At 46.0% G+C, this 22,662-nt stretch overlaps 1 protein-coding gene across 1 annotated transcript in view; it reads right to left on the bottom strand.

Moving 5' to 3' along the window:
* FSTL1 (follistatin like 1) overlaps nt 1-21,629 on the bottom strand; it is a 52,042-nt gene extending 30,413 nt beyond the window's left edge. Inside the window, exons 1-2 of the mRNA XM_015646510.3 lie at nt 21,527-21,629; nt 21,369-21,428 (exon numbers count right to left, since the gene is read on the bottom strand). Coding sequence (XP_015501996.1) covers nt 21,369-21,428; nt 21,527-21,529 — 63 coding nt within the window. The 5' untranslated portion in view covers nt 21,530-21,629. The remainder of the gene's footprint in view (nt 1-21,368; nt 21,429-21,526) is intronic.
* Nucleotides 21,630-22,662: the final 1,033 nt, after the last annotated feature.

Here is a 22,662-nt window from a genome sequence, read left to right as displayed (position 1 = left end):
TAAACAACATATTTCCCTCCCTGGCATTTCATTCTCTTGCTCAGCATAAGGGAGGAAAAGAGAGAGGAAAAACAGATGTCTGACTTAATAAATAATGCTCTTTTATAAAAGTAATCTCTGTTTTGATTATCAACAATAATTTTAAAAAAACATGAGATCCGAAAATCTCCTATTGCGTTAAAATCTGAGGGACAGGCCAAATCAGAGGTGAAAATATGCAGTTTAAAACCATTTCATGACCAGAAGAGGGCAAGGAAAGGTTACAAAACTGAATTTAATATTTTCACTACAGTGCAAGTTTAGCTAAGGTTCTAATCAGGACAGTAAACCATGATCATCAAATTCCTGTTCCTTCCGGGGAAAAAGAATCCTCTGTATAAGATGTGACATGCAAGATTAGGGATGGAGACAAAGCAGAATGGATTTCCTCATGGTTACAATAGTCTGGGAACAAACAGAACAACATGAGGCAGCTCTAGTTTTGCTTCAGAGAGGGAACAGCCACCTCCAGAACTAAATCCCCTACTGTTTTGGAGCTGATATCCATTATTGGGCATGCTGTTACCTCAGTGGGCAGCTGAGAGACAAAAGACAGCATTTTCCCCACATTGTAAACCTTCTCCACTAAACCAGGGCTATGTTTCAAAGTATTTGTAATTGCCTCTAAACCTGCAATTAAAAATTCCATGCTACAGGCAACAATTGCCATGGATGCTTGCAATCTCAGCTGGTATCCAAGTGCCCATGCACCACAGATAGAGCATGCAGAGATTCCAGGAACAATTCCTAAGACCCAGGGAGGAGGAGGAGGGTACAGATACTACCACAGACCAGCTCATATCTGGCTCTCCCACTTTTTCCCCTTAGCTTTAATTCCCACAGAAAGAAGCAAATTTTTTTTGTGCAGGCTTTTGCAAAATCTCTTCAGCAGGACCACACGTTTGTCTTCCTTGTTCCTCGAACAGCCCTTGTGATCCTGCTTCCCAGAAAGCTGGTTAAGCACAGATGGATTCAGACACCCTTGCCAGCCCTTTGCCTCCCACAGTCCAGGCAGGCATCCCACACTTCTCCCCAGCACGGGGACCTGACCCCGAGGAATTGGAGACCTCCAGCAAATCCTCTGCTGGCATCTCCAACAGAAGGCAGCAGACCACACAGACTTAGTTGTCCTCTCTTTGATGAAGAATGCTCCCTTCTGGGAAAATTTGAGGCTTGTTTTGGGAATGCAGGAGGGATGCAGAGGATAGAGAAAAAGGGAGGGAGGAAAGCTGCATTGTTGTCTCTCCATTCTTGGCTGCTCTTTGGGTAAATAATGGACTTCTGTCTCCAGGGCTGCTAATCAGCTCTAAATGCCCTCAAAGAAAGCAAACAACAGCACAATAGGAAAGCCCAGAAATAAATCCATTTCATTATAAATTCATTTTGTTTTCATTCCATTTTTCTTGCTAGCAAAAAATTTAGGTTAAGCTAAGCACTTTCTTTTCCCAGCAATCTCTGCTGGCTGTCGGCTAATGTAACAGAAAATTAGGCTTTTGACAGTATAATGGCTTTGTTATGAAAAAAATGCAATTATATTATTTCCCAAGACAAATTCTACAGCACTAAGTGTCTGTGCAATACAGTATTGTCCTTGAAGCTGTTGGTGAAGGAATCTTACATGAAGAAATATCAGGACGAGCAGCCTTCACGGGAGATTCATTTTACTGCATAGCTCTCCACTGCTCAGAAACACAGACAAGATTTCATAGCAGGGACACAACCCATACACCAGAAAACTGTGTTACACAAGTTTTTACCCCTATGCTATTTGCAGTTGTATCACCAGAACTGGAGACTGAAGACTCCTCCATGGCACACAATAAATTATGTCAATTCATTGTGAGGTGCCGGCTCATCTCCGTGCTGGTGTTTCTGACAAACTCGTAAGCAGTAGCTAAGGCTGATAATTCAGAAGTAAGGAGGAAGAGTTTAGAGCACTAAATGGAGTGAATTAATAACAGATATCACAGATATTTCAGTAATCCTCCATGTCTAGGCTAATCCCAGCAAAGCTGCTTGAAGTTCAGCTGTGGACAGGAATACCCCGAGGCAGTAGGAGAAGCCACCAAGGGCTGACAGAACACAATCCACTCCTGAAAACCAGAAAGGGAAAAACTGAGGAACTCTATGGTTTTGGGAAGGGCACAGAGCACCAAGGCTCAGAGGCTGTGCTTACCTTGGGAAATTCAAGAGATCAGGCACTAGCAGGAAAATCCCAGACATCCAAGCTCAGAGAATAGGGCCAATGGTGTGGTCTGCAAGTTCTCAGACATGGTTTAGGGGTTAGCACAGACCCCCAGTAACCAAGAAGTAATTCACATGCATCTCTAAATAAGAGCTAAGACAGTCTAGCAGCAGCACAGATGTTGGCCATTCAGTTTCCCTTGGCCCCACAGTTGGCAAACAATCCTATGCAAGTTTAATTTAATAATGCAGACATTGCTAAAGCCATGGCAGAATCTCAGCCACAGCCTGTAAGGAGTCAAGTACCATGATGGGAAATGTAGTAAAGGCCAAGGTAAAGGCATAGCTTTCCACACATCTGGTATTTGCAAGACATCCTTGTGACTGGAAAATACAAAGACATGCCAAGCTGTGTATATGAAACAGCAGCTCTGATTCCCCTCCAACTCCAGTTTGTACTCCACAGCCTGACCTCCTCTAAAGGTCCTCTGAGAAATGGAGAGCAGCTGAGCCAGCAGATTCACAGAATTCACAGAATTCAAGGTGTCACCCACTGTTATGGGTGTCACAGGTAGCACCCTAAGGCTTAAAAGCAGCCTGACACTTTCTCTTATGAAGACATCTTTTCCACTACTGAGAACTTTGCCAGCACTGAACTGCTTAGGTTGAAATGTTTCCATGTCAGAAGTTTGCCTCAGGGTGACTTTTCCTTTTCAAGTGTCAACAGAAAAAGGTCAATGGTTTCTAAGAACAAGATTAAGTTGTTTTGTCCCTGTTCAAGGAATTGTTAAAGTTGTGCTCAGAACACAGAGCAGACATCATCACCTCTGCAAGAGCCTGAATTTGGTGGGAGATTCACCCTGCTGCCTCTTGCTTGTGGGGAGATGGCTGCATCTCTCAAGGACTGTAGCAATTTAGTGTGTGTTTGTGGAAATCACCAATGTACACACAGTGGGTGTTTAAGCACCTTTTTACTTCTGTCTCTTCTTTTAACTTCAGTCTCTGCTGAGAACAATTTTTCCCGTTACAGCTCACAGATCCAAATCACATTGCTCAAACACAAACTAAACAGGAATGCCAAACAAGCTTTCTTCTGGGATTGAGGATTTTGCAGGTATCTTCTGCTTGGGGGTACAGCATGAAGTGATGAAATGAAAGGGAATGGGGCTACATCTCCCTTTCAGGTCATCTGTCATTACAGACAGCAAGGCTGAGGCCAGAAGAAGACAGGACAAATAGTACAAGGGTGAAGAACTGAATCAGCAGGAAGTTTTCATAGAAGGGGCAGGGACAGGACATGACTGAGAGCACAGAGAAGAGGCAGGGCAGGTAGGACATGACCATCCCCTGGAGCTAGGGTCCCCTTGGATCCTGGATTGTGTGGTAGCAGATCCCAGTATGTGCTTTATATTCCTTCATCAAGCAACCACATCATGGGATGAAGTTCAGGACCTGAAAGAGTGCAGCAGCAGTCTGAATTCCCAGGTACTACAAACTCTTTGCCTGTGAAGGTGGCTGAGCTACTGCTGCTCCACTCATGAAAATTCCCTCTTAGTTTACTGGGTAAGCAAGCACTGTGGGGCCGAGCACACAGGCAACTCACATCCCCATGTCTGGCCTTCATCTTTTCTTATTTATATTTCCTCAAAAGAGAAGCATAGCCCTGTGCTCTTAACAGTACAGAGTCAGTGGCTGCCACCACATCTCTCAACAAAGGATGAAAACCACCTGGATGTGATGACTTTATTTGCTTGTCTTTGGTTAAAGTAAGAAAGATGTAGCAACAGCCTACCTTACAGAGCTTTGACATCTGCTCAAGTAATTAAGCAGCAAATTAAGCAGCAAAAAGTCTGGTCACTAGTGATAGCACCTGAGGAAATGGCATGAAAATGCATCAGGGGAGGTTAAGGTTAGATATTTGGAAAAGGTTCTCACCCAGAAGGGTGGTTGGGCACTGGAACAGGCTCCCAGAAAAGTGGTCACAGCACCAAGCCTGACAGAGTTCAAGAAGTGTCTGGACAACACTCTTGGGTGCAGGGTGTGACTTTTGAGGTGTCTTGTGCAGGGTCAGGAGTTGGACTTAATGATCCTTGTGGGTCCTTTCCAGTTCAGGGTATTCTATGATTTTAAATGCTCTAATGGGCTGAGATTGATGATGCAGCAGACAGCAAAATAAAATTATAGATGCTCTGGACCGCATAAGAAAAAAACATTGAGAAATAACAAACCAACTGCAGCCAGAGCTCAGGACTACAGGTCCTAGGTGTCTTCCTCCCCAGTACCAGAACAACATTCACCTGCTAATTCACCCCTAGAAGGGCCAGGGTCCTTCTGGGCAGCCAGGTCTTGCCAACACAAGGGACCACCTTCAAAAGTGCCATTTGCCCTGATCACACAAACAGCAGCCACATAAGCAGCACATATCTCCCCCCCATGAAAAAACTAATTTTTCACAGCAGCTGGAGCTGTAGGTCAGCAGATTTACACTTTCCAGCTCAGGAACATGGGATAGGGGAGTACTCAAGGAAAAAAGAAAGTGGTAGAAAAAGATACATGACAATATATCTTGCAGTGGCCCCCACAGATGTGAGAGGTATTCACACAGCAGCAATTCCTCCCTAAGCAATGAAGGTGATTGTGCCAGACTTTGGGAAATGTCCCAGAAACCTAGAAGTTTATAGTGGCAGTGGAAGCCAAGATCTCTGCACAGACAACAGGTCTCTAATAACCAAAGCCAGGGTCAGTTGGCTTAGCAACAGGTTATTTCCATGGAGTTTTTTTGCTTGCTCATTTAATGGTAATATTTTTTATGTGTCTCTGTTTTCCCATACAACAGCAAAAAGCCAGACATTGTGAATTTCTGGTCTCCCTAATCAGAGTGAGTGTCTGTGATGCAACATGCAAACACAACCCTACCCATGCTTTGAACCATTGGGGCTCTCAACTGCTACTCCTTGAATCAGAGGTGATACCACTGATGATCTGAGCTTGGCTTTCCATCCTCCTGGGAACCATACTACAGAAGACTGACATTCCCCTTTTTACCTTTTGTATCCAGCCCTGCATGCCTCCCTTTAACCTCCTCCCTCAAAGAGAAAATCATCTGATCATCTTCAGTTCTTCAGCCAGGGGAGAACATTCCTCCAAACAGCCTGACATTCACAGATGCTGGAAATGCTTAGTGATACAGAAAGGAAACACAAGCCTTCAGCCTCGCTGGAAACCCAGCCCAAAGCACCAGCCTAACACTGCCTGAAAATATCCCCTCTGATCTGAAGAGCTCAGCTCCACAAAGTAAGGGCCATGCTCTCCCTTTGCAAAAATGCAGAAATGGCTGAGCTCATGTTTCTCCACAAATCTCCTGGAACTATATAGACACCAGAGAGACATGTGTGGCAGGCTGAAACTTGGTGTTTTTCATGCTTTATGTCAAAATCAAATCAAAGGCAGGGGAGCACACTTAGTTTGGACATATTCTAAGTTAAACAAGCATAAAATATTTGGCAAACTTCCCTTGCTTAATGCAGTATAAACAATTTTGGTATTCCACAGAAAATTTCCCATTTAATGAATGCAGTAACTAAAAAGAAGGTCACACTATTCTTGCAGTCTTCATTAAGCGTGGGACAGCCCCAGCTTCTGCCACAACTTTAGCAAAGTCCATGTATGACATTAAGTGTCTAATTTGCATCTGGGGCTGCACTGGGGGGTGAAAGGAAATATCCCTGTAGGATGTTAGCTTCTCCTGCAGAACCCAAGTGAAGACGAGCCAATTTTTGCCATTACTTTCTAAGGGGAAAAAATAAACTCTGATAGACACAAAGCAGAGGCAGACTGAAGGTTTCAGAAGGCAGCATCTGGCAAATCCAACTGCAGCAGTTTAAGACATTAGCTTGCACAGCTGTCTGCCAGCCTTGGCTGTCCACCTTTTTGGCCAGCCAGAATTTATTGCTCTTCTAATAAAGTCAGCAGAAAGAAATACATGCTTGTGCCTCAGCCACTACAATTTGCAGCCCAGCATATTAGACTGTATTGCTGACGAGTGGTGAGATCCCAAACTGTATATTGAAGGAGGGAAAGAACAGATAAGAACAGAACAAAATGTCTTCCTTGCCATGAAAGGCCTAGAAGGGACTTGAAAAAAAAGAGGCAAATAAAGCGGCTACAGCGGTAATGAAAGATGTTTATTCTACAGAAATTGATGCAGTGTTCTTTGCTGTTGGAAAGGCTGGTTTGGCTAGCTACTGCTCCCCATGAGGGCAAGGAGCTGTAGGTGCAAAAGATAAAGCCAGGTCTGCCAGAGTTATCAGCACTGCTCATGCTCCCACTAACTCAGAGCCTACTGTAAAAGTAGGAGCATCCTCCACCGCCTAACTGGGTATAAGGAAGCCCTCCTGACCCTAATACCTGCACTACTGACACCACCCTCCCCTTCTAGGACTCCCTTCCAGGAATGACATCACCTGAATGTAGAAGCAGTCTGCTTTTACAATTCCCAATGCAACCAGACCCTCTGCTCCTATGCAGAGCAGATTTCAGATATAAAATGCAATGTGTTGAAAGAAATTAAGATAGGAAACTTAGAAGGGACAATAGGTTTTCTTTTTTGACAAAGATATAAGAAAACCCAGGAAATTCACACACCCAAAGCATTTATTAAAATACATCCCCAGAGCCAGCTTTGACTTAAGCATGCCAGGAAATCACTGGTAGCCTTTGAATACTGAGAAAAAACTCTAAAAGTACATATCATTGTGTATTGTAGACATAAATCTCATGTACTAGATGTCCCATTTGCTTTGTTAAACAAAGCTACACTAGACACTACCTGTATTAATGTGCAGGGTGTAGGAAATCTATTAAGATAACATGATCAGTTTCACCCAAAACTATTTTAGAAATAGCATGTGATACTGCAGCAATGTATTGCACCACAGTTAACCAATGTAAGGTGCTGCAGGCCATCTGGAAATTTTGCAGTTACTGAAAGTCTAATGCTGTGCAATGAAAAGTTCAGGACCTCAACACAGAACTTTTTGAGTATTGGTTTGTTTTGCAAAGAAAGCCAATCTTACTGCTCAGTAACTTACTAACTTACTTAAATTACTGTTCAGTAACTTGGATTAGCTCTGTTTGAAATAACCTGAAAACAAGCAAACAAACAAAGCCAAAAATACCCTCTCAAAAAACCCCACTACCCCAAGAAGCCCCACAAGTTCCTTACTGAAGGTCTAACAGTGCTCCTAGAATAAAACTTGCAAACCAGTCCTTCCCTGCCAAACACCCAGACCCTCTGAGGGTGCAGGCATTTCAGGTGAGACACAGGCAAGACACCAGCCCTAGAAAGTTGTCTCACCAAGCTGAAGGGATGGTATGTGTCTGCTCCTTTAGTTTATGGCAAAAGCAAGATATGGTAAATAATCTTAGCCTGTAATGAAAGATTTACTGCAATCTCAACACTGAACAACTTCATCACAGCCCAGGCAAATCCAGCTGCTGGGTCCATGTTCCTACTTGTGCTTTAAGTGCTCCAGCACTTCTAATTCCTGAGCCACTTCAATACAGTAACTCAGAAGGAAACAGTCCTCACCAAAGAGAGGCTAAATATCTTACTGTGAATGTCTTCCATATTTGTGCTGATCTTTAAGGGCCTGTCACTCATGAGGCCTTGACACCAATTCTCACCTACTGGGTGAACCACAACCCCCTTACCCATGCGTGTATTGCTTGCTCTTGCCCTTGGCAATCCCGACACTGTGAAACATACACAAACAAAATCTAGTCCCAGCAGTGAACCTTAATACAAGAAGCCTTTAATGTTTCAGTCAGCAACATGAAGTCCAGGGTGTGGATGAAAATCAAGTCTCTAAAAGGGACACTGTTTGTGACTGCTTCCTTCTCTCCTTCACCAATGAATTTGTGCTCTACAGCAAAGGTATCCCAACTTTGGTTGTGGAGCAGTTCCTGCTGAGGTGTTCCTCATGGGAACATCTCAAGGGAGATGAAGCTCACTGCTTCATCTCCCTTGATACAGCTGCCCCACACTTTTCCAGTGCATTACCTGTGCACACTGTGCCATAAGTACTGCAGGACATGCTCACAACCTGTCCAGTCATCCCTGCCGTGTGATGGCAATCTCAGCCAAAGGCTGCCGCAGGTGGCTGTGGCCACACTGCACTTCAGCTGTCCAAGCCTATTCCTCCAAGTCCTTTGTTACAGCAAAACACAATTGACTTTCATGAGCCTCATATCCTCCAAAATGCCAGGATAGCCCTGCTATAAGGGATGCTGTTCTTCCAGTCATATCAATGTTCCATTAAATCCTGTTCCTTCACCTTCTTGTATGTCATCAAACACACCAAGCAACAGTTTGTGAAACACATGCTTTACACATCTGCATTCTCCATGCATGGACTTCACCATGTTTCTTCATCTTACCTAAGTTTTGTATCTTCATCTGAGCCAAGACATTTTAATTCCTCCCTTCCCCACTTCCCTGTCAGAAACCATTCAACTGCAAAGAGATCAGACTATACTAACACTGGGACAGCAGCCAGCAGTATGCAGTGTGCCTGGCTTTTAACAGCTAAATCCTATAAAAAATAATGATGCAAATATGGGCACTGCTCCCCAAGACATCCTAATGCTTTCAACAACCTCTTAGGAACACATAATGCTGCTGGATGGGACAGAGGCTGAAAGGAACTAATTTGGGGCTCCTGGTGCTTACTGTGTGAACACCTGCTGGCTAAACAAACAGGCCTAGGTATGAAAGCTGAGATAGCTGTATGCACACTCTCCACTGTTTTATCAGATAGCTGCTTCCTGAAAGCAGACATGAACTACACTGCATTATCACCTCAATGGGGTCATGGGGTAGAAAGCTCTCCTTTAAGAATCTTACACACTAACACAGGACCAAGAAAATTCTACCAAAACACCCATCTTGAAGTACTTAGGCTCAGACCACTATCATCATTTAAGAGACTAAATGAATGCTAGCTACATTATCTGTCTTCAGTGCTAATCCAATACCACACAGGAAGTCTGTGGGAAGCCTTGCAAGTCCTGCCAGGTAAGCCCACCCTCACCTTCCACCAACAACTGCAGTTGTTCCCTAACACTATCCTGCCATGCACTGCATGAGTATGAGCAAGGACCCAGAATTAAGCTGATGAATGCTTCTGTATCCACCCTTCAGTCACGGTACCTTATGTCCTTGACTACATCACCTAGTGCCCTCCTGCAATAAATGAACACTTGACAAGTTCCCCATTCCAGCAGGAGACCATGGGTAAATGTCCTGTGGAGAGGTGGAAATCCCCCTTCACCTGTATGCTGCTGGAGGCTCCAAAGAAGAGGTTTTATATAAGAGGAACCATGGGGACAGACCACAGCTTCTCTGAAAAAGCATTAATGTTCTCCTGCATCCAAAAGACAGAGCAGCCAACAAAGGGCTTCTGTCACAGGGGCTGTAGGGAATGTGATGGAGCAGAGAGGGAGAGCAGCTCTTTCGCACTCCCTATGCTCCGTTTTGCAATGCTTTCACTCATGCCTTTAAAGATAAAAAATTAAAAACTATCTTCACCCTCATCGCAAACATCCAGAGTTATTCTGGGGGCAGAGTTCAGTTTTCAGCTGCCTAAGGGCAGAGGAAAAAGAAGAGGGAGCACAAAGACAAAGCAGCACAGGAGATGCTCACTTTTCTTCAGGGCAGCTCATAGGTAGAGCAACTCACACACTCTGTAACCACTCCTTTAGATGCATGTCTTTAGGAAGTTTGGCTACAAGTCTAAAAATCACAGCCCTGAGAAACTGGGCTTCGTTGCATCTTGCCAGAATTTTATTGAAAATTATCTTCAAGCTTGCAGCAGAGCACAGGGTGAAAGCATCACCTCAGGAAAGGGAACTACCTCCTTTCACCTCTCATCACTGGCAAAAAGAGACTTCCAACTAGCTTGGCCACAGAAAAAGTGCATGAGCTCTCTTTATCTGAATGCCTCTGCTGCCGTGTAAAGACTGTCGTGCAGGAAGATGCCTTAAAGCTGTGAAAGCACAAACCTTCAGCCATGCCCACTTAGTCTTTCCAAATTGTGAACCAGAAGGGACCTGAGGCCAAGAAACACAGACAGCCTCCTACTTTCTCTCAGAGGAGAAAAAAATCCAACATCCCTACTTAAAGACAAAGGGACACCATCCTCAGGGCTGGGGAGCACAGGAGCCCCAGCAAGCTTCAGCTGAGGCTGCCTGAGGACAGGCTCCAGCTGGCTGAAGAGATGCAGTTCGGCCACTTGCCTGCTACAGGACACAAGCTGTGCTGAACCCACCTCCTGGTCCCCAGACCAGTCAAATCTCACCTGTGAAGTGAAGAGGGTCAGAAAGCCTCCAAATATTGACCTTTAACTTAAGCATGTATTTTAGGAAACTCAAAACCAAGGCTTTAGCTGGTAACAACAACAGCACATTTGTGTAGTAGGGGAGCAACCCCCCCCCACCCCGGTTGGGAAAGCTTTACCAGCGGTGCTTCCTGATGGTGGGTGTGTTAATGTGTATCAACTCCCTAGCAGTAAATTAGAGCACACAGTGGTTTTGCCTTTCTTCTTTTCACAGTTTATATTGCCCGGTATTTATGGATTCCCAGTAACATGGAGGTGCCCTGCCATCACAGAGGGAGCACTAGCACACTGGCAAAGGTGACACATTGCATGGAGACCCGGTACTCAGCAAGAGGTTAGGAAATTCACCTTGCCAGTGGATGGCTTGAGGAGCTCAGACTGTTCAGTTTGCCAAAGGCAAGTCTGGGAGCAGTCCTTGTGCAGACCACAGTTACAGCAGCGGGGAACAGACACATTGGACTAAAGGTTCTTCTGTTTAGTGGATTAAACAGAAGATTCAGCATCTACACATCAAGACTAGACAAATGCAAGCCAGAAATTAGGTGTAACAGCATGTGGGTAATTAACCACTGCAGCAATATACCAAACACAGTGGTATTTTCCATTTGTAGTAATTACTTAATCAAGACTAGATGTTTTTAAATTGCATTGTAGAGTCCAGAGCAAATGGAATTAATAAAAACCTAGATATTTGGGCTGTATTAGGCAAGAGGACAGAACTAAAGCACAATAGCTCCTTCTGGCCTCTCCATCTACTAATCTATGGGCAAAATTGCCCCTTCTAGTGGAGTTGGTAGACAGCCATATTTTTAGCAACAAGACATGCTGATGTTTACATGAAATAGTAATAATAATATGTTGTGTTACACCCACACCTCTAATCTGAAATTCTCTAAGCTCTTCACCATCACTATGTCAGCAAGCCTGACAAATCACTGGCTGATAAATTGGCATTATCATCCCCCTTTTATCCAGCTTGTGCTTTTTCACAGTAGCTAATCATCTGCAAATGGTCACATGGGTACCCTGCAGAAGCTGTCAGGGTGGAAAGCAGCTCAGCACACAAAACTGCCCAGCAGCTGCCCTACTTCAGATGCTCATCCCCAATACAAACTTTACAGCATTCGAAAACTGTATACAAACTTCCCTAGGAAAATTCTGCTAACAAAGTACTTTTGAAGAGCAGAAGTCAGCAGTTAAAGTGTTAAAAACAAAACAGAGAGAAAAAGAATGCTTCCTAGTTGTTTTAACAAAATCTTCATATACGATAGACAGAAAAGAGTAATTTCCATTAGTTTCCATGACAACCAATGGAAATCACTAACCTATCTTCTCTGCCTTGTCAACCTCTGGCAGACCTGTCAGGGAAAACAAGGGGCTATGCCCTGTGTAAGGTTCTCTACTTAACCAGAACACTGGGAAACCTACATTGCCATAATGTCAAGTGCTGCCCTGACAGCACAGCTCTAGTTTTTTCCCTCTGAGATACTAGGGGATGGAGAGGTACTTACTGCTTTCCTGAGAGAGCAAATGCACCCCAGAAATGCAATCCCCTCTGAGACACCCCAGCTCTCCCACTTTACCATCTGCTTCTTTCTCTCTCTGGCTTCATCAAAACATTCAACCACCTCTTTTTCAGCTGCGAGCCATTGGTTCACACCTTCATGGTGGCCCATATTAAGCCCTTTTTGCACATCTTTACTGGCTGGCAAGAAATTGCTGTATCACCCAGTAACTCTGGTCTACATTTTGTCTCCATTTTTCTTACTATTGTTATTGTTGCTGGCAAGGAGAATGAACCTCTGCAATGCCTGCTGCATCTTCTACATGAGAGCTTTTAAACTTTTCTTAACAGGAATGCATTCAGCTTTATAAACCCAGCTATGAGGCACAGAATCATTGTTATCCTTGTTTTACAGATGTGAGCACCACAGCTTAGAGGAATAAGGTACCTTGCCCAAAGCCTACATACAAATCACTGCATCATGCTAAGAGTGAGGACAAATTGGTCTGCAAAGAGTCTGTTTGCATTTTCTTGATGCCCACAGGCTCTAAAGTGTTTGAACCACAGATGCTTAGAGTCTGCTGTAGTCCCTCCACCCTGCCAAAACCCCACAGCAAATAAATACTAACCTGAAACAAAACCAAAACACCCAAACCTCAAATAGTTGTCTCTGTTTAATCCTGGTTTACTGTTGACCTTGCATCTGCAGCCAGGATGGCCTAACTCACCCCAGCCTCTGGATGTGTGCCACTGCACTGCAGAAAAGTTTGGCAGTGATTTGAGAGGAGGTGTTGACATCCAGCTGTTCTCCCATCTCTTTCAGTTTTCACGTGCACAAAGTCAGGAGTGGCCCAGGCACGGTGTAAGTTCAAGCTTTTCACATACCACAGTGAGATTTAACACTCACTCGGCAAGATAGGAAATCCACAAATAATCCACATTGACTGGAAATTTTGCTACATCTTCCATTATCCCAGGCCTGGGCTGCAGGAGTTACTGGCAAGTAACACGACTGAGCATAGTGGCTCTGTGTGCACGGGTGTGGGTGCACAGGAGGTGTAACAAACCATATTTTGTGCCCCCTGATTAGCTATGCTTTGGCTCAGTTTCTCCACAACACCCTCCTGGTGGACTGCACACAGGTCTGAGCGCCGAAGAGGAGAAGAAAAAGCACTGAGTTCCAAGTTGAGCAACAATAAGTTGTTCTACAAACTGCTTCCCGCAGATTGCTGTCTTGAGGCTGATGACATTTAGTGGCTATAAAGGTATGAACCAAAATCGCTGGGGAATGCTCATAAATTGCTTTTCTGGCCAGCAGAAGAAGCTGATCACACATTCAAGCTTTTCCCTCTGGTAAGGCAGTAGTAAGTGCACCTACTTTTACAAAACTTAGAGCAACATAGTATCCAATAGGAAATTAACACTCTTCACTAAACACGGCTGAAACCGGCTTTTTGGTTCAAAGGTAACACCAAACAGAGAAGATGATCACATACATCTCTGTTTCCTTTCCTGCACTGACAGGAGGAAGGGAGCTACAAGGAGATTAAAAGAGGCATGCTAAGCACTGAGCTGAGGGGGTCCCATAAACTGGTACAAGGTGGAGATAATGGCATGGGGGAGGCACTGATTATCATTGAACACCGGGGTGTAATTAGGACAGTTGGGAGAGAATAAAAAGATTAATGGTCTAATTGCTCACAGAAAAGGACTGTGAAGATAAACTTGCTAACTCTGAGATATTCCAGAGCATGGTATCATTTTTCATAGAACAGGAAGGGGGCATCACTTATCAGGGATGTGTAAAACTGGATTTGACAAGACACTAATGGCTATGGTTTGTACAAGCAGCTACTAATCCCAGAGCATGAAGTGATACCTTGTAGAAAAACCAGTCTGGTTTTTTTGAACAAGCAAAGAATAAAAAAGTACTCCCTTCTTAAGCTGCTTCTCCTTACCCTTACACATCACCCTCTACAATCAGGTCCAAGCCCCGATCCTGGGGATGACAGAAAAAGAGCTTTGTGAAAAACTGAGCCTTTGCTACAACCTGACTTCTCCATCATCCATCCACAGGGCAATTGGAGAGGGAGAGCATTGCATGAACATTAGGCTGACACTATTCATGTGGCATTCATTGTCTTAGGACTGGAATACCCCAGAGCTTGCACCATGTGGAGCAAACACGCTGTCCTCAGACAGGAACACCGCAGCTTTTCTGCCAAGCTGAAGGCGATGCCTCCGACATGAATGCTTGGTCCCTTGCCACTTTCATCTTCCAGAGCCCTGGGTCTGAATGCATGAACTGCAGACCAGAGCTCGGTCACAACCTTTACAGTTATCCCTGAGGAATTTTACTCACCCAGACAACTAAATGATCCAGACATTGCAAAAATTCCCCAATGAAATCGCTTCCTCCTACATATAGGAAACGAGACAACAATTCCAATCCCTCATACTTAAGCTTCCTTGAACATAAACATGAAAAAGCAGCCAAAACCGGGAGGGGAAAGAAAGTCCCAGAGCAGCAAGAAGTACATATGCAAGGAGTTACATCATGCAGAAGGAAAGCTCTTGGCTTCAGGCTAAAATTACCACTGCTTAAATGGCAGGGGCTACTCTAGCATGGAGGGGCACCTTCCTAGAACAGTCCTCCAGATCAACTCATTATCAGGAAAACAGCAACAGGCTTTGCTGTCAAATCCATCCCTGGACAACACTGCACTGGAGGCCAACGTATCAGCTGGCCAGTGCCTGCCAAAGCCCATCCTGGTGGATGGATGGAAATTCCATGTTCTGCCTCTCTGACACTCAACCCCAAAATACCTCACCACAGCAGCAGGGTGACAAAGAAAAGGCAGACAAAGATAGCATTTCTGATGGCAGGAAGTATACACAGGCCCTGAGCTCTTTTCATTAGGACACAGTTCACCAATTCATCTCTCCATCAGAAGCAGGTACCTTTGCCATCCCACTCCAGTCACCCCACTCTTGCTTCCCTCTTATTGAAGACTTTAAAGTCCTCTGCTCCCCTCCCATGACTTGGAAGACTTTCAGGTTTGAGTAATACTACTGCCATAGGTAACTCCACAGCAAGTCTTTCCATGACCTCTCTAGGTCTCCTCACAGATACAAAACTAAAAAATTTGTTTCTGGCTATAAACCAATCTTCAAATCACTGTTTCCTGAAAACTTTAATTGTTGGGGAAAAGCTGATGAAGCACTGGAAGCTCCACCAGCATTCATATTCCCAAGGTCTCTTGATCCTATCTCAGGACTCTAAGCAAGCAGCAGGGATGGGATCAGAAGGAACATGTACTGGCTACGGACAGCCAGCATTGGATAACAAATAGCTGTCAAAACAGCTCTCCTATGCTTGGAGCATAAGGTGTGCAAATCCTCTCCTCCTGCTAATGAAACACAGAGGCTCTGTTTTGGTGGGTTTTTATCTGTTTCTCTCCATTATTCCTTCAGGCTGGTTTGCTGCTCTTTGCAGTGCAAAAGGGAAGGACTAAGAACAAGAACTATAGGGTCCATTACACAGCATTGAGGTATTTTGAGAAAGTGCTTAGAGGTCCATCTCTGGGACAGCAGTTGAGAGGGTACAGCCAAGGAAAACACTGTTTAGCTGTCAAACTCTGGAAATATAGGATTCACTTCCAGCTGAAGTTAACAAGATACTAAACTCCTCCCCAGTCATCCACCCCAAATCCTTTGCTCTTTCCAAGGTATTTGTCCAAGAAGAGCCTCCAATTTGTTTCTAGCATATAGGCCTCCTGATGTACTCCAAACAAGGTGCAGACGTCTGCAAGAAATTCCACATTTGCAGACTGGAGCATGAATTTGCTTTTTTTCAACTCTTACAGGCAGCCTTCATCTAAACCACTGCCCCAAGCAACCACAGGGCCCATGCCAAAACAAAGAGGTACACTGTAATAAGTGACAAAAGTACAGCACAGTAGTAAAATTTCACAGCAGCTTATATGAACTTCACTTCTGGGTAGCTGCTTTGCAAGGTAGAGAAAGGAAAGCCACTCATTGCTGCAGCCTGGTGTCTTCAGCCCAGATCAGTACTGAAGCACACTTGAGAAAAAGTAGCAAGAAAATGTCACACAATCGCTGCTTGTGCTACAGTTATCTATGCTTTAATGGAACACTGAAGCCTCCAGACTTGTTTATTTGCCATTTGTTTATTTACTCCTCAGGAGTTGAAATCAGAACCTCACAGTTGAGAGCAAATACACCCCTGCTCTAACCAGCTCACATCTAACTGTACACAGTTGTGGCAAAACCTACAAACCCTGGTAAAATCCAGATGTGTATAACCCCTTGTCTACCATCCAGATGCAGCTGTGGAAGGAAGTACGCTTCACAGCACAACAGCATGCTGCTCTTTTTGCTTGCTAAACTCAGAGACAATACTGTGAGAGAAATCTCTCCAAGGAAATGCTGGTTATTCACAGATTAGCATAGCTATCACAGTAAAGCAGAAGCCAACCTCCTTGCAATGGTAGATGCAACCCAGGTAAACAAGGCATTTCTGGGAACCAATCTCATCAAGCTCACAGGATATATGGTGGAAACACATATGGTTAATGGGAGTCTCATCAGTCTGGGAAGAGACATGTGGCTGAGACTTGTGACAAAGTATCTTCTGTACAAAGAGAAACACTCCTCAGCTCATGTAACAGCACACAAGAAAGATCAAAGGTGCCCCGAAGCCTCCCGATGGGTAAGCAGCTGTACCAATAACAGCAGCTGGAAAATGCAACAGGAGACTCAGCCAGTCCCTTCCTCCTGTGCTGGGAGCAGAGCTACCTCCTCGGCAGCCCCCAGCAGCAGCCCCCTGTTAATTACCGGCAAGGAATTTGCACTCTGGCAGATAAAGTAATTCACTCAGCCACTGGCGCGTTTGCACAAAGCAGCTCGGCTCTGACAGCAGCTCCATCTGAGAAGCAACATTTGGGTGCCACGCACATGTAAGTGCTACACGACATCACGTCTGCTGCAGAGCTTGTGCCACACATGCTGCAGCTCAGAGGTTACAGCCCCTTCAGAACAGCCGGGGAGGCTGTTTAAACACTCCTACACGGGGCATTTGGACAGTGACATCAGCACAATGAGGTGCCTTGGACAGAACCGCTTGGTCCCTCTCCCTGACTCCAATTCCTGGAACATCTGCAGCACAGCAGCTGCCTGGTGGCACAGCACGCACCTTAAAAAATAGGCTTTGCACGGATGAGCCTTTACTGTGCTCCCAGGGAAGAATTACTTCTTCCCTGCCCCCCACTTAAAAGGTGCTTATTGTCTTGAGATGCAACTCCAGCAACGCCTGCTCTGGCACTCAAGGGAAGGATTTCAAGAAGGAAGACACCTATCATTCCAAAACCAGCTCAAGGAGAAAAAAAGGATGCAATCTTTCCTTCCACTGAAGATGTGCTTGCTAGACTATACCTAGGAAGTAATTTTTATTATATTATTTTATGAATGTGTTACTGGTGGGTTTTATTGCACAAAGCCAGCACATATAAAAAACAGCCTGAGCTACCCACACGATTGCCACCATGAAGCCTTTTCTGTCCACTCTCCTGGATAAATTATCAGTTAAAGGAGGACTGAACTACTCATAAAGTCTCTATAATTTAATTTCAAAAGGCAAACTTATTAAAATGATGACTTCAGGGCCAAATACAGCATAAAGATCTCAATTTAAATTCAATCCTTTTCATTTACTAAGACATCAGTTTTTAGGTTTTATCTATTGCAAAAACATGGGAAAAGTTTGACCAAGGCAAGCGCCTGATGCTGGCCACACTATGTGAACAGCCCAGTGGGAGGAAGTACACCAAGTCCTGTGAAGACCGTCTGAATTCCCAGCTCCGAATCCCCTGGTGCACACAAGTACTCTGCTGGCAAAGGGCACAAGTCTTGGAAAGGGTGAAGAGCTGCTCTCCTTACATGAAAAAGTAGCCAAGTCAGATCAAGAGGAAGCACTTAGGTGAGTTAAGCAAACAGAAACCTCTGCCTTTTCTCTCCTCTTTCACATCCCTTTTCAGCTTTTCATATAGAAAAATTACACAGAGGGAAATGGAGGTCAGGTGAAAAAAAGAAAATCATCCCAAGGTTACAAAAGATGTAGACACTGCAAACACCATGCTTTTAGAAAGGGTTATAAATCTGCCTCCAGATATTTGTCACCACTGTTGCCGCTCAGGATTTATAGTGCCTCAGACCTGTCTGTACATCTCCTCACAAGAGGGGAGTCACTGGCCTTCCTCTGCTTGCCCTTTTTAGCCAAAATGAGACAAGTCAGATTAAACCATTTACACATAACTCCTTCCACAGGCTGGCTCATTTGGCCAGAAATGGGTTAAAGATAGTTCAGGAGAACAGCTACAGGCCCCAGAGATTATTCTGAATGGCCAGAAAACTTGCAAGGAGCAGAAGGCAGGCCAGGTCAGTGACCTCTCCTCTTGGCAAGGCTGTATTCAAGAGAAGACTTGTGTCCACAGCTCACACCAATATACTCATGCTGGCATAAACTTCTTTGCTAATATCTAAAATTCAGGGTGAAAACAACTTTCTCAAAGACTCTTAATGAGGTTTAAGCAAAAATAAAAGCAAGAAAATCCCTCACTCTTATTGTGAAACAAGTATCTTGGTGGGACACAGACTGATACTGCTACAGAAGTGGTCCCACACATCACCCTTCAGCCCTCAATGGGCAGAGTCAAATAGCAACTGGATTCCTCTCCAGTGTTAACTAGGTAACTTACTCCAGCAGGATGTGAACTACTGATTGACTTTTAATACATTCAACAGACATTTCAAGCCTCTCCCTTTTCCTCTATCATGATGGATGTTTCCCAAAAACCACTCCATATGCTTTGGGAGCCCTAGCTGAGAATATGAGTAACTTCACATCTGTAGCATCCCTGTTAATACGAGTGAACAGCCACCTCATTGAGTCTGACCCAGGAAGAGAGAGATAAAAGGGGCTGTCTGAAGCTGGTGGCTGGCCTCCATCCGAGGAGTACAGTTCACCGTCTATTGCTCTTGTGACTATTACTGAACCAGGCCAAGAAAAGCTCCCAAGTTCTGGCATGCCTCAGATTTTCCAGTCTGCACAAAGTTATGCCAGGAACATTTACTGAAGCAATTTCTTTCTTTCTTTCTTTCAAGACTCTAATTATGCACCTAACAATGCTGTAGAAATGAATGTTGTACAAGAACCCCAGTACAACTCTGAGTTTTGCTAACAAAAGGATTAGAAGCTTAAGGCTCAGTGTTAATATTCCAAAAGTACTGAAAGGGACAAAGTGCAAGCTGCAGCAAAAACAGATGGCATAGAGAGGCTTATCACTTCCAGAATCTGGAAAGGGAAAACCACACAGGAAAATGCCACACTAATCTTACCGAATGCCAGTGATGCAGTAAAGTAGTAACAAGTTACATTTAGAAGTGGGCAACCATTAAAGCAGTCTCTGAATTACTGAGCATTGCTGAATTACAAGCAGCTCACCTTCAAGCACACCCCACTCCCTAGAAAATGAGAAGGTCTAAATATCCCTGAGGGTGGGATGCTACCTGTGACTGAACTGATATTGGCAGCTACCAGCAAAGAGGAATTAAACAGAACCCCAAAACAAAGTTGCCTGAAGTCTCCATTTTCCCTGAAACCAGACCCAGAACTCAGTCATCAGTCTCAAGTTTTGCTGAACTTAGACTGGAATCAAACCAAAATGTTCACTGGTTCGCCATTTGGACCATTATCTCTGAAGCCAGTCATAATTATTAATTTATTCACTCAAGCAGGAACTGGCCTTTAAAACCAAGTTTTGAACATGATGACTGTATATTTTTCTTACTTTCAGTTTACAGGTGAGGCACAGAGACATGACAGTACTTACATCTGGGAAGCTATCCAGGTACTACAAATTAGAGAACATTCGGCAAAAAGCAGGATTTAGCACTTTGGCAATCTTAGTGACACCAATGAAATCACAAATGCAGCACCAAACATATTTTGGTAGTTTCTCTGGGTTACTGAGCCCAGAAGGCTTTAACTCAGACCAGTGTCATCATTATTTAGCTGTTATTATAATTTTTCTCATGGATGCTGGACACCTCCTTCCCACAGAGGTGTTGGTGTACATTGGTTAAGGTTTATTTAGGCCTTCTAAGAAAATGAATAAACATGATTTGGCTTATTCAGGACAGTGTTGGAGAGGACGCATGGAAACGCTCACTACATGAGTATGTCATGCTTTGAGAAGAATGTGTATTACAGTATTACCATGTACAGGCAGATGTGAAATGCTGGTCCATACTACAGCTCAGTCCCACTCCCCTTGGTTTTAATGACACCAGCGACCAGAGCCCAACAGTGCTGGCTAACAACCACCCCGTCTCAATTCTGCTCCTCACCTGGCTGTTGCAGGGAATTCACAAAGAGCTTTGCCCGAGGAGAGAGAGCAACAGCGATGGGCTCCATCCTAAACCCCACTCTTTACCATAACCCGGGCAGCACAGTCCACGGATGGGAGGCAGAAAAAGAGGGAACCAGACGTGTTTATGTTTTGCTGGGTTTTTTAAATGGAGCCAAACTGCGATGCTCTAGGGTGGGTCTCACCATCTGGGAGAAATATGTAGGGAGAAAAAATGCAGGGAGGGAGGACGAGCTGCCCCCCGAGCGGGACCGCTTTCCTCCGAAGGCAGGCTCGGCCTCCCTTCCCAGCCCAGCTTGAGTTCATTTTCCTCAAATCACTTCCACATTTCCCCTGCCGTAATTATCAAATATTTTGTTTCTGACTTCACTTTTTAGGGAGGCCGCCGCAACCGGGAATGCAGGCACCGTTTGTTTTCTGTCAACAGAGCTGGGGGGGTTGCAGCTGGGGGCTTTCAAAGGTTTTCAATGTCATTGCAATGAAAGAAAGGAAGAAAAGAAGAGCGAGGGAAAGAGCGCGCGGGAGAGAGAGGAAGGGAGGGATGGTGAAAAGGAGGGAGGGAGAAAAGGGGGCTGCCCCGGGGAGCCCGTCCCGGAGGCGGGATGCAGGGGTCCGACCCAGGAGCGGACACAGCCCCTCGGCCCCACCGAGGCGCCCGTCGGCCCCGCAACTTCCCTCTCCGCCCCGGCTGCCACTTTCCCCGGTCCCGACTGCTCCCCGGCGGGCGTCGCGGTGCCCCCGCTGTCCCCACCCCGTCCCGTCCCGTTCCCCGTCCCGCCGCCGGGGCCCCGCGCCTACCTCGGCTCGCAGGCGGGCGGCGGCCAGCAGGGCGCAGAGCAGCGGGAGAGTTTTCCAGATCTGCAAGAGAGGGAGCGGGGAGGCGGTGAGCGCGGCCCGGGCCGGGGCCGGCGGGGCGGCCGCCGCCGCCGAACTTCCCGCCCGGAGACCCCTCTCACCATGCTGCGGGCGGCACCGGCGGGGCAGGAGGAGTTGCGGAGGCGCCTTCCCCGGCTCCGGCTCGCTCGTGAAGGGAAGGGGAGGGCTCCCCCTCGCCCCGACCCGCCAGCCCGCGGCTCCACCCCCGGCCCGGCCCGACCCCCGCCCCGGGGCCGACTCCTCCCCGGCCCCCGCCCGCTCCCCGCCGCCCCTCGGCGGTGCCCCCGTCCCTCCCGCCGCCGGCCCCTCGGCGCCCCACGGCGACCTCGGCGGCCTTTGAAGGCAGCGGGAGGCTGAGGGGCGCCAGGGGACTCGGCTGCCGCCCCACAACGCCCGGCTTCACACCCCCGCCGCGCGGAACCCGGGGCCGGGGAGGCTCCCCGAGCCCTGCCCCGGTGGGGGCTCAGGACTGGCGACAGCCGTGCCGGGGCGCGGATGCCCGCCAGCCCGGCCAAGAGCATCCCGCCGAGGGGTCGCAGCCGCCCCCTGCGTTATCACAAAAATGGGGAAACTGAGGCACGAGGTGGCTACTCCACAGACGGGACTCACTCACGACTCAACCCACTGTCCCCCCACGCTCCAGCCCTGAGGCCACTGAAGTGCTGGCCACAGCTACAGGTGTCACTCAGGTCGGGATGTGGGCGGGTTTAAAAATAAGGGTTTAAACCCATATATCTTAGGATCCAAATGTCCTCTGAGCAAAACAGGCAGCCAGGGCTTCGTGCCAGGCACAGGGGCTCAAAATTCCACCTGAAATGCCTGGTGGTGCTCATTTGTGTATAAATACTTGTAATCTTCTTGTTTTATCTCTTCATCTCTGAATTTCAGTAGCCTCCAGTAGCTAGAAGGATCTGACAATGCAAAGAGACCCATTGCCTTGGGCACGTACAGAAATCTCTGTCGCAGCGAGCAACACTATGACACTGTTTGTCAAAGGCATTTTCTCGAGTTTTGAGGTTTGTTGTAACCAAAAATGGCACCCCTGGCTTTAAAATACCATCTCACTCTGACCAAGCATGCCCATAAACTGTCTTCTTCTCCTGCTTTAATCTGTGTCCTCAATGCAGACAGGCACCAAGGGAGATGCTGGCATGTATACCCTCATTCACAAAGACCAAAGAGTATTCCAGCATCCTGCTGCAAGGAGAAAACTCTG

Source organism: Parus major, chromosome 1 (genome assembly GCF_001522545.3).
Source record: "Parus major isolate Abel chromosome 1, Parus_major1.1, whole genome shotgun sequence".
NCBI lineage: Eukaryota > Metazoa > Chordata > Aves > Passeriformes > Paridae > Parus > Parus major.
Note: the sequence above shows the minus strand (reverse complement) of the source record. Positions and strands in the feature narration are given on the sequence as shown.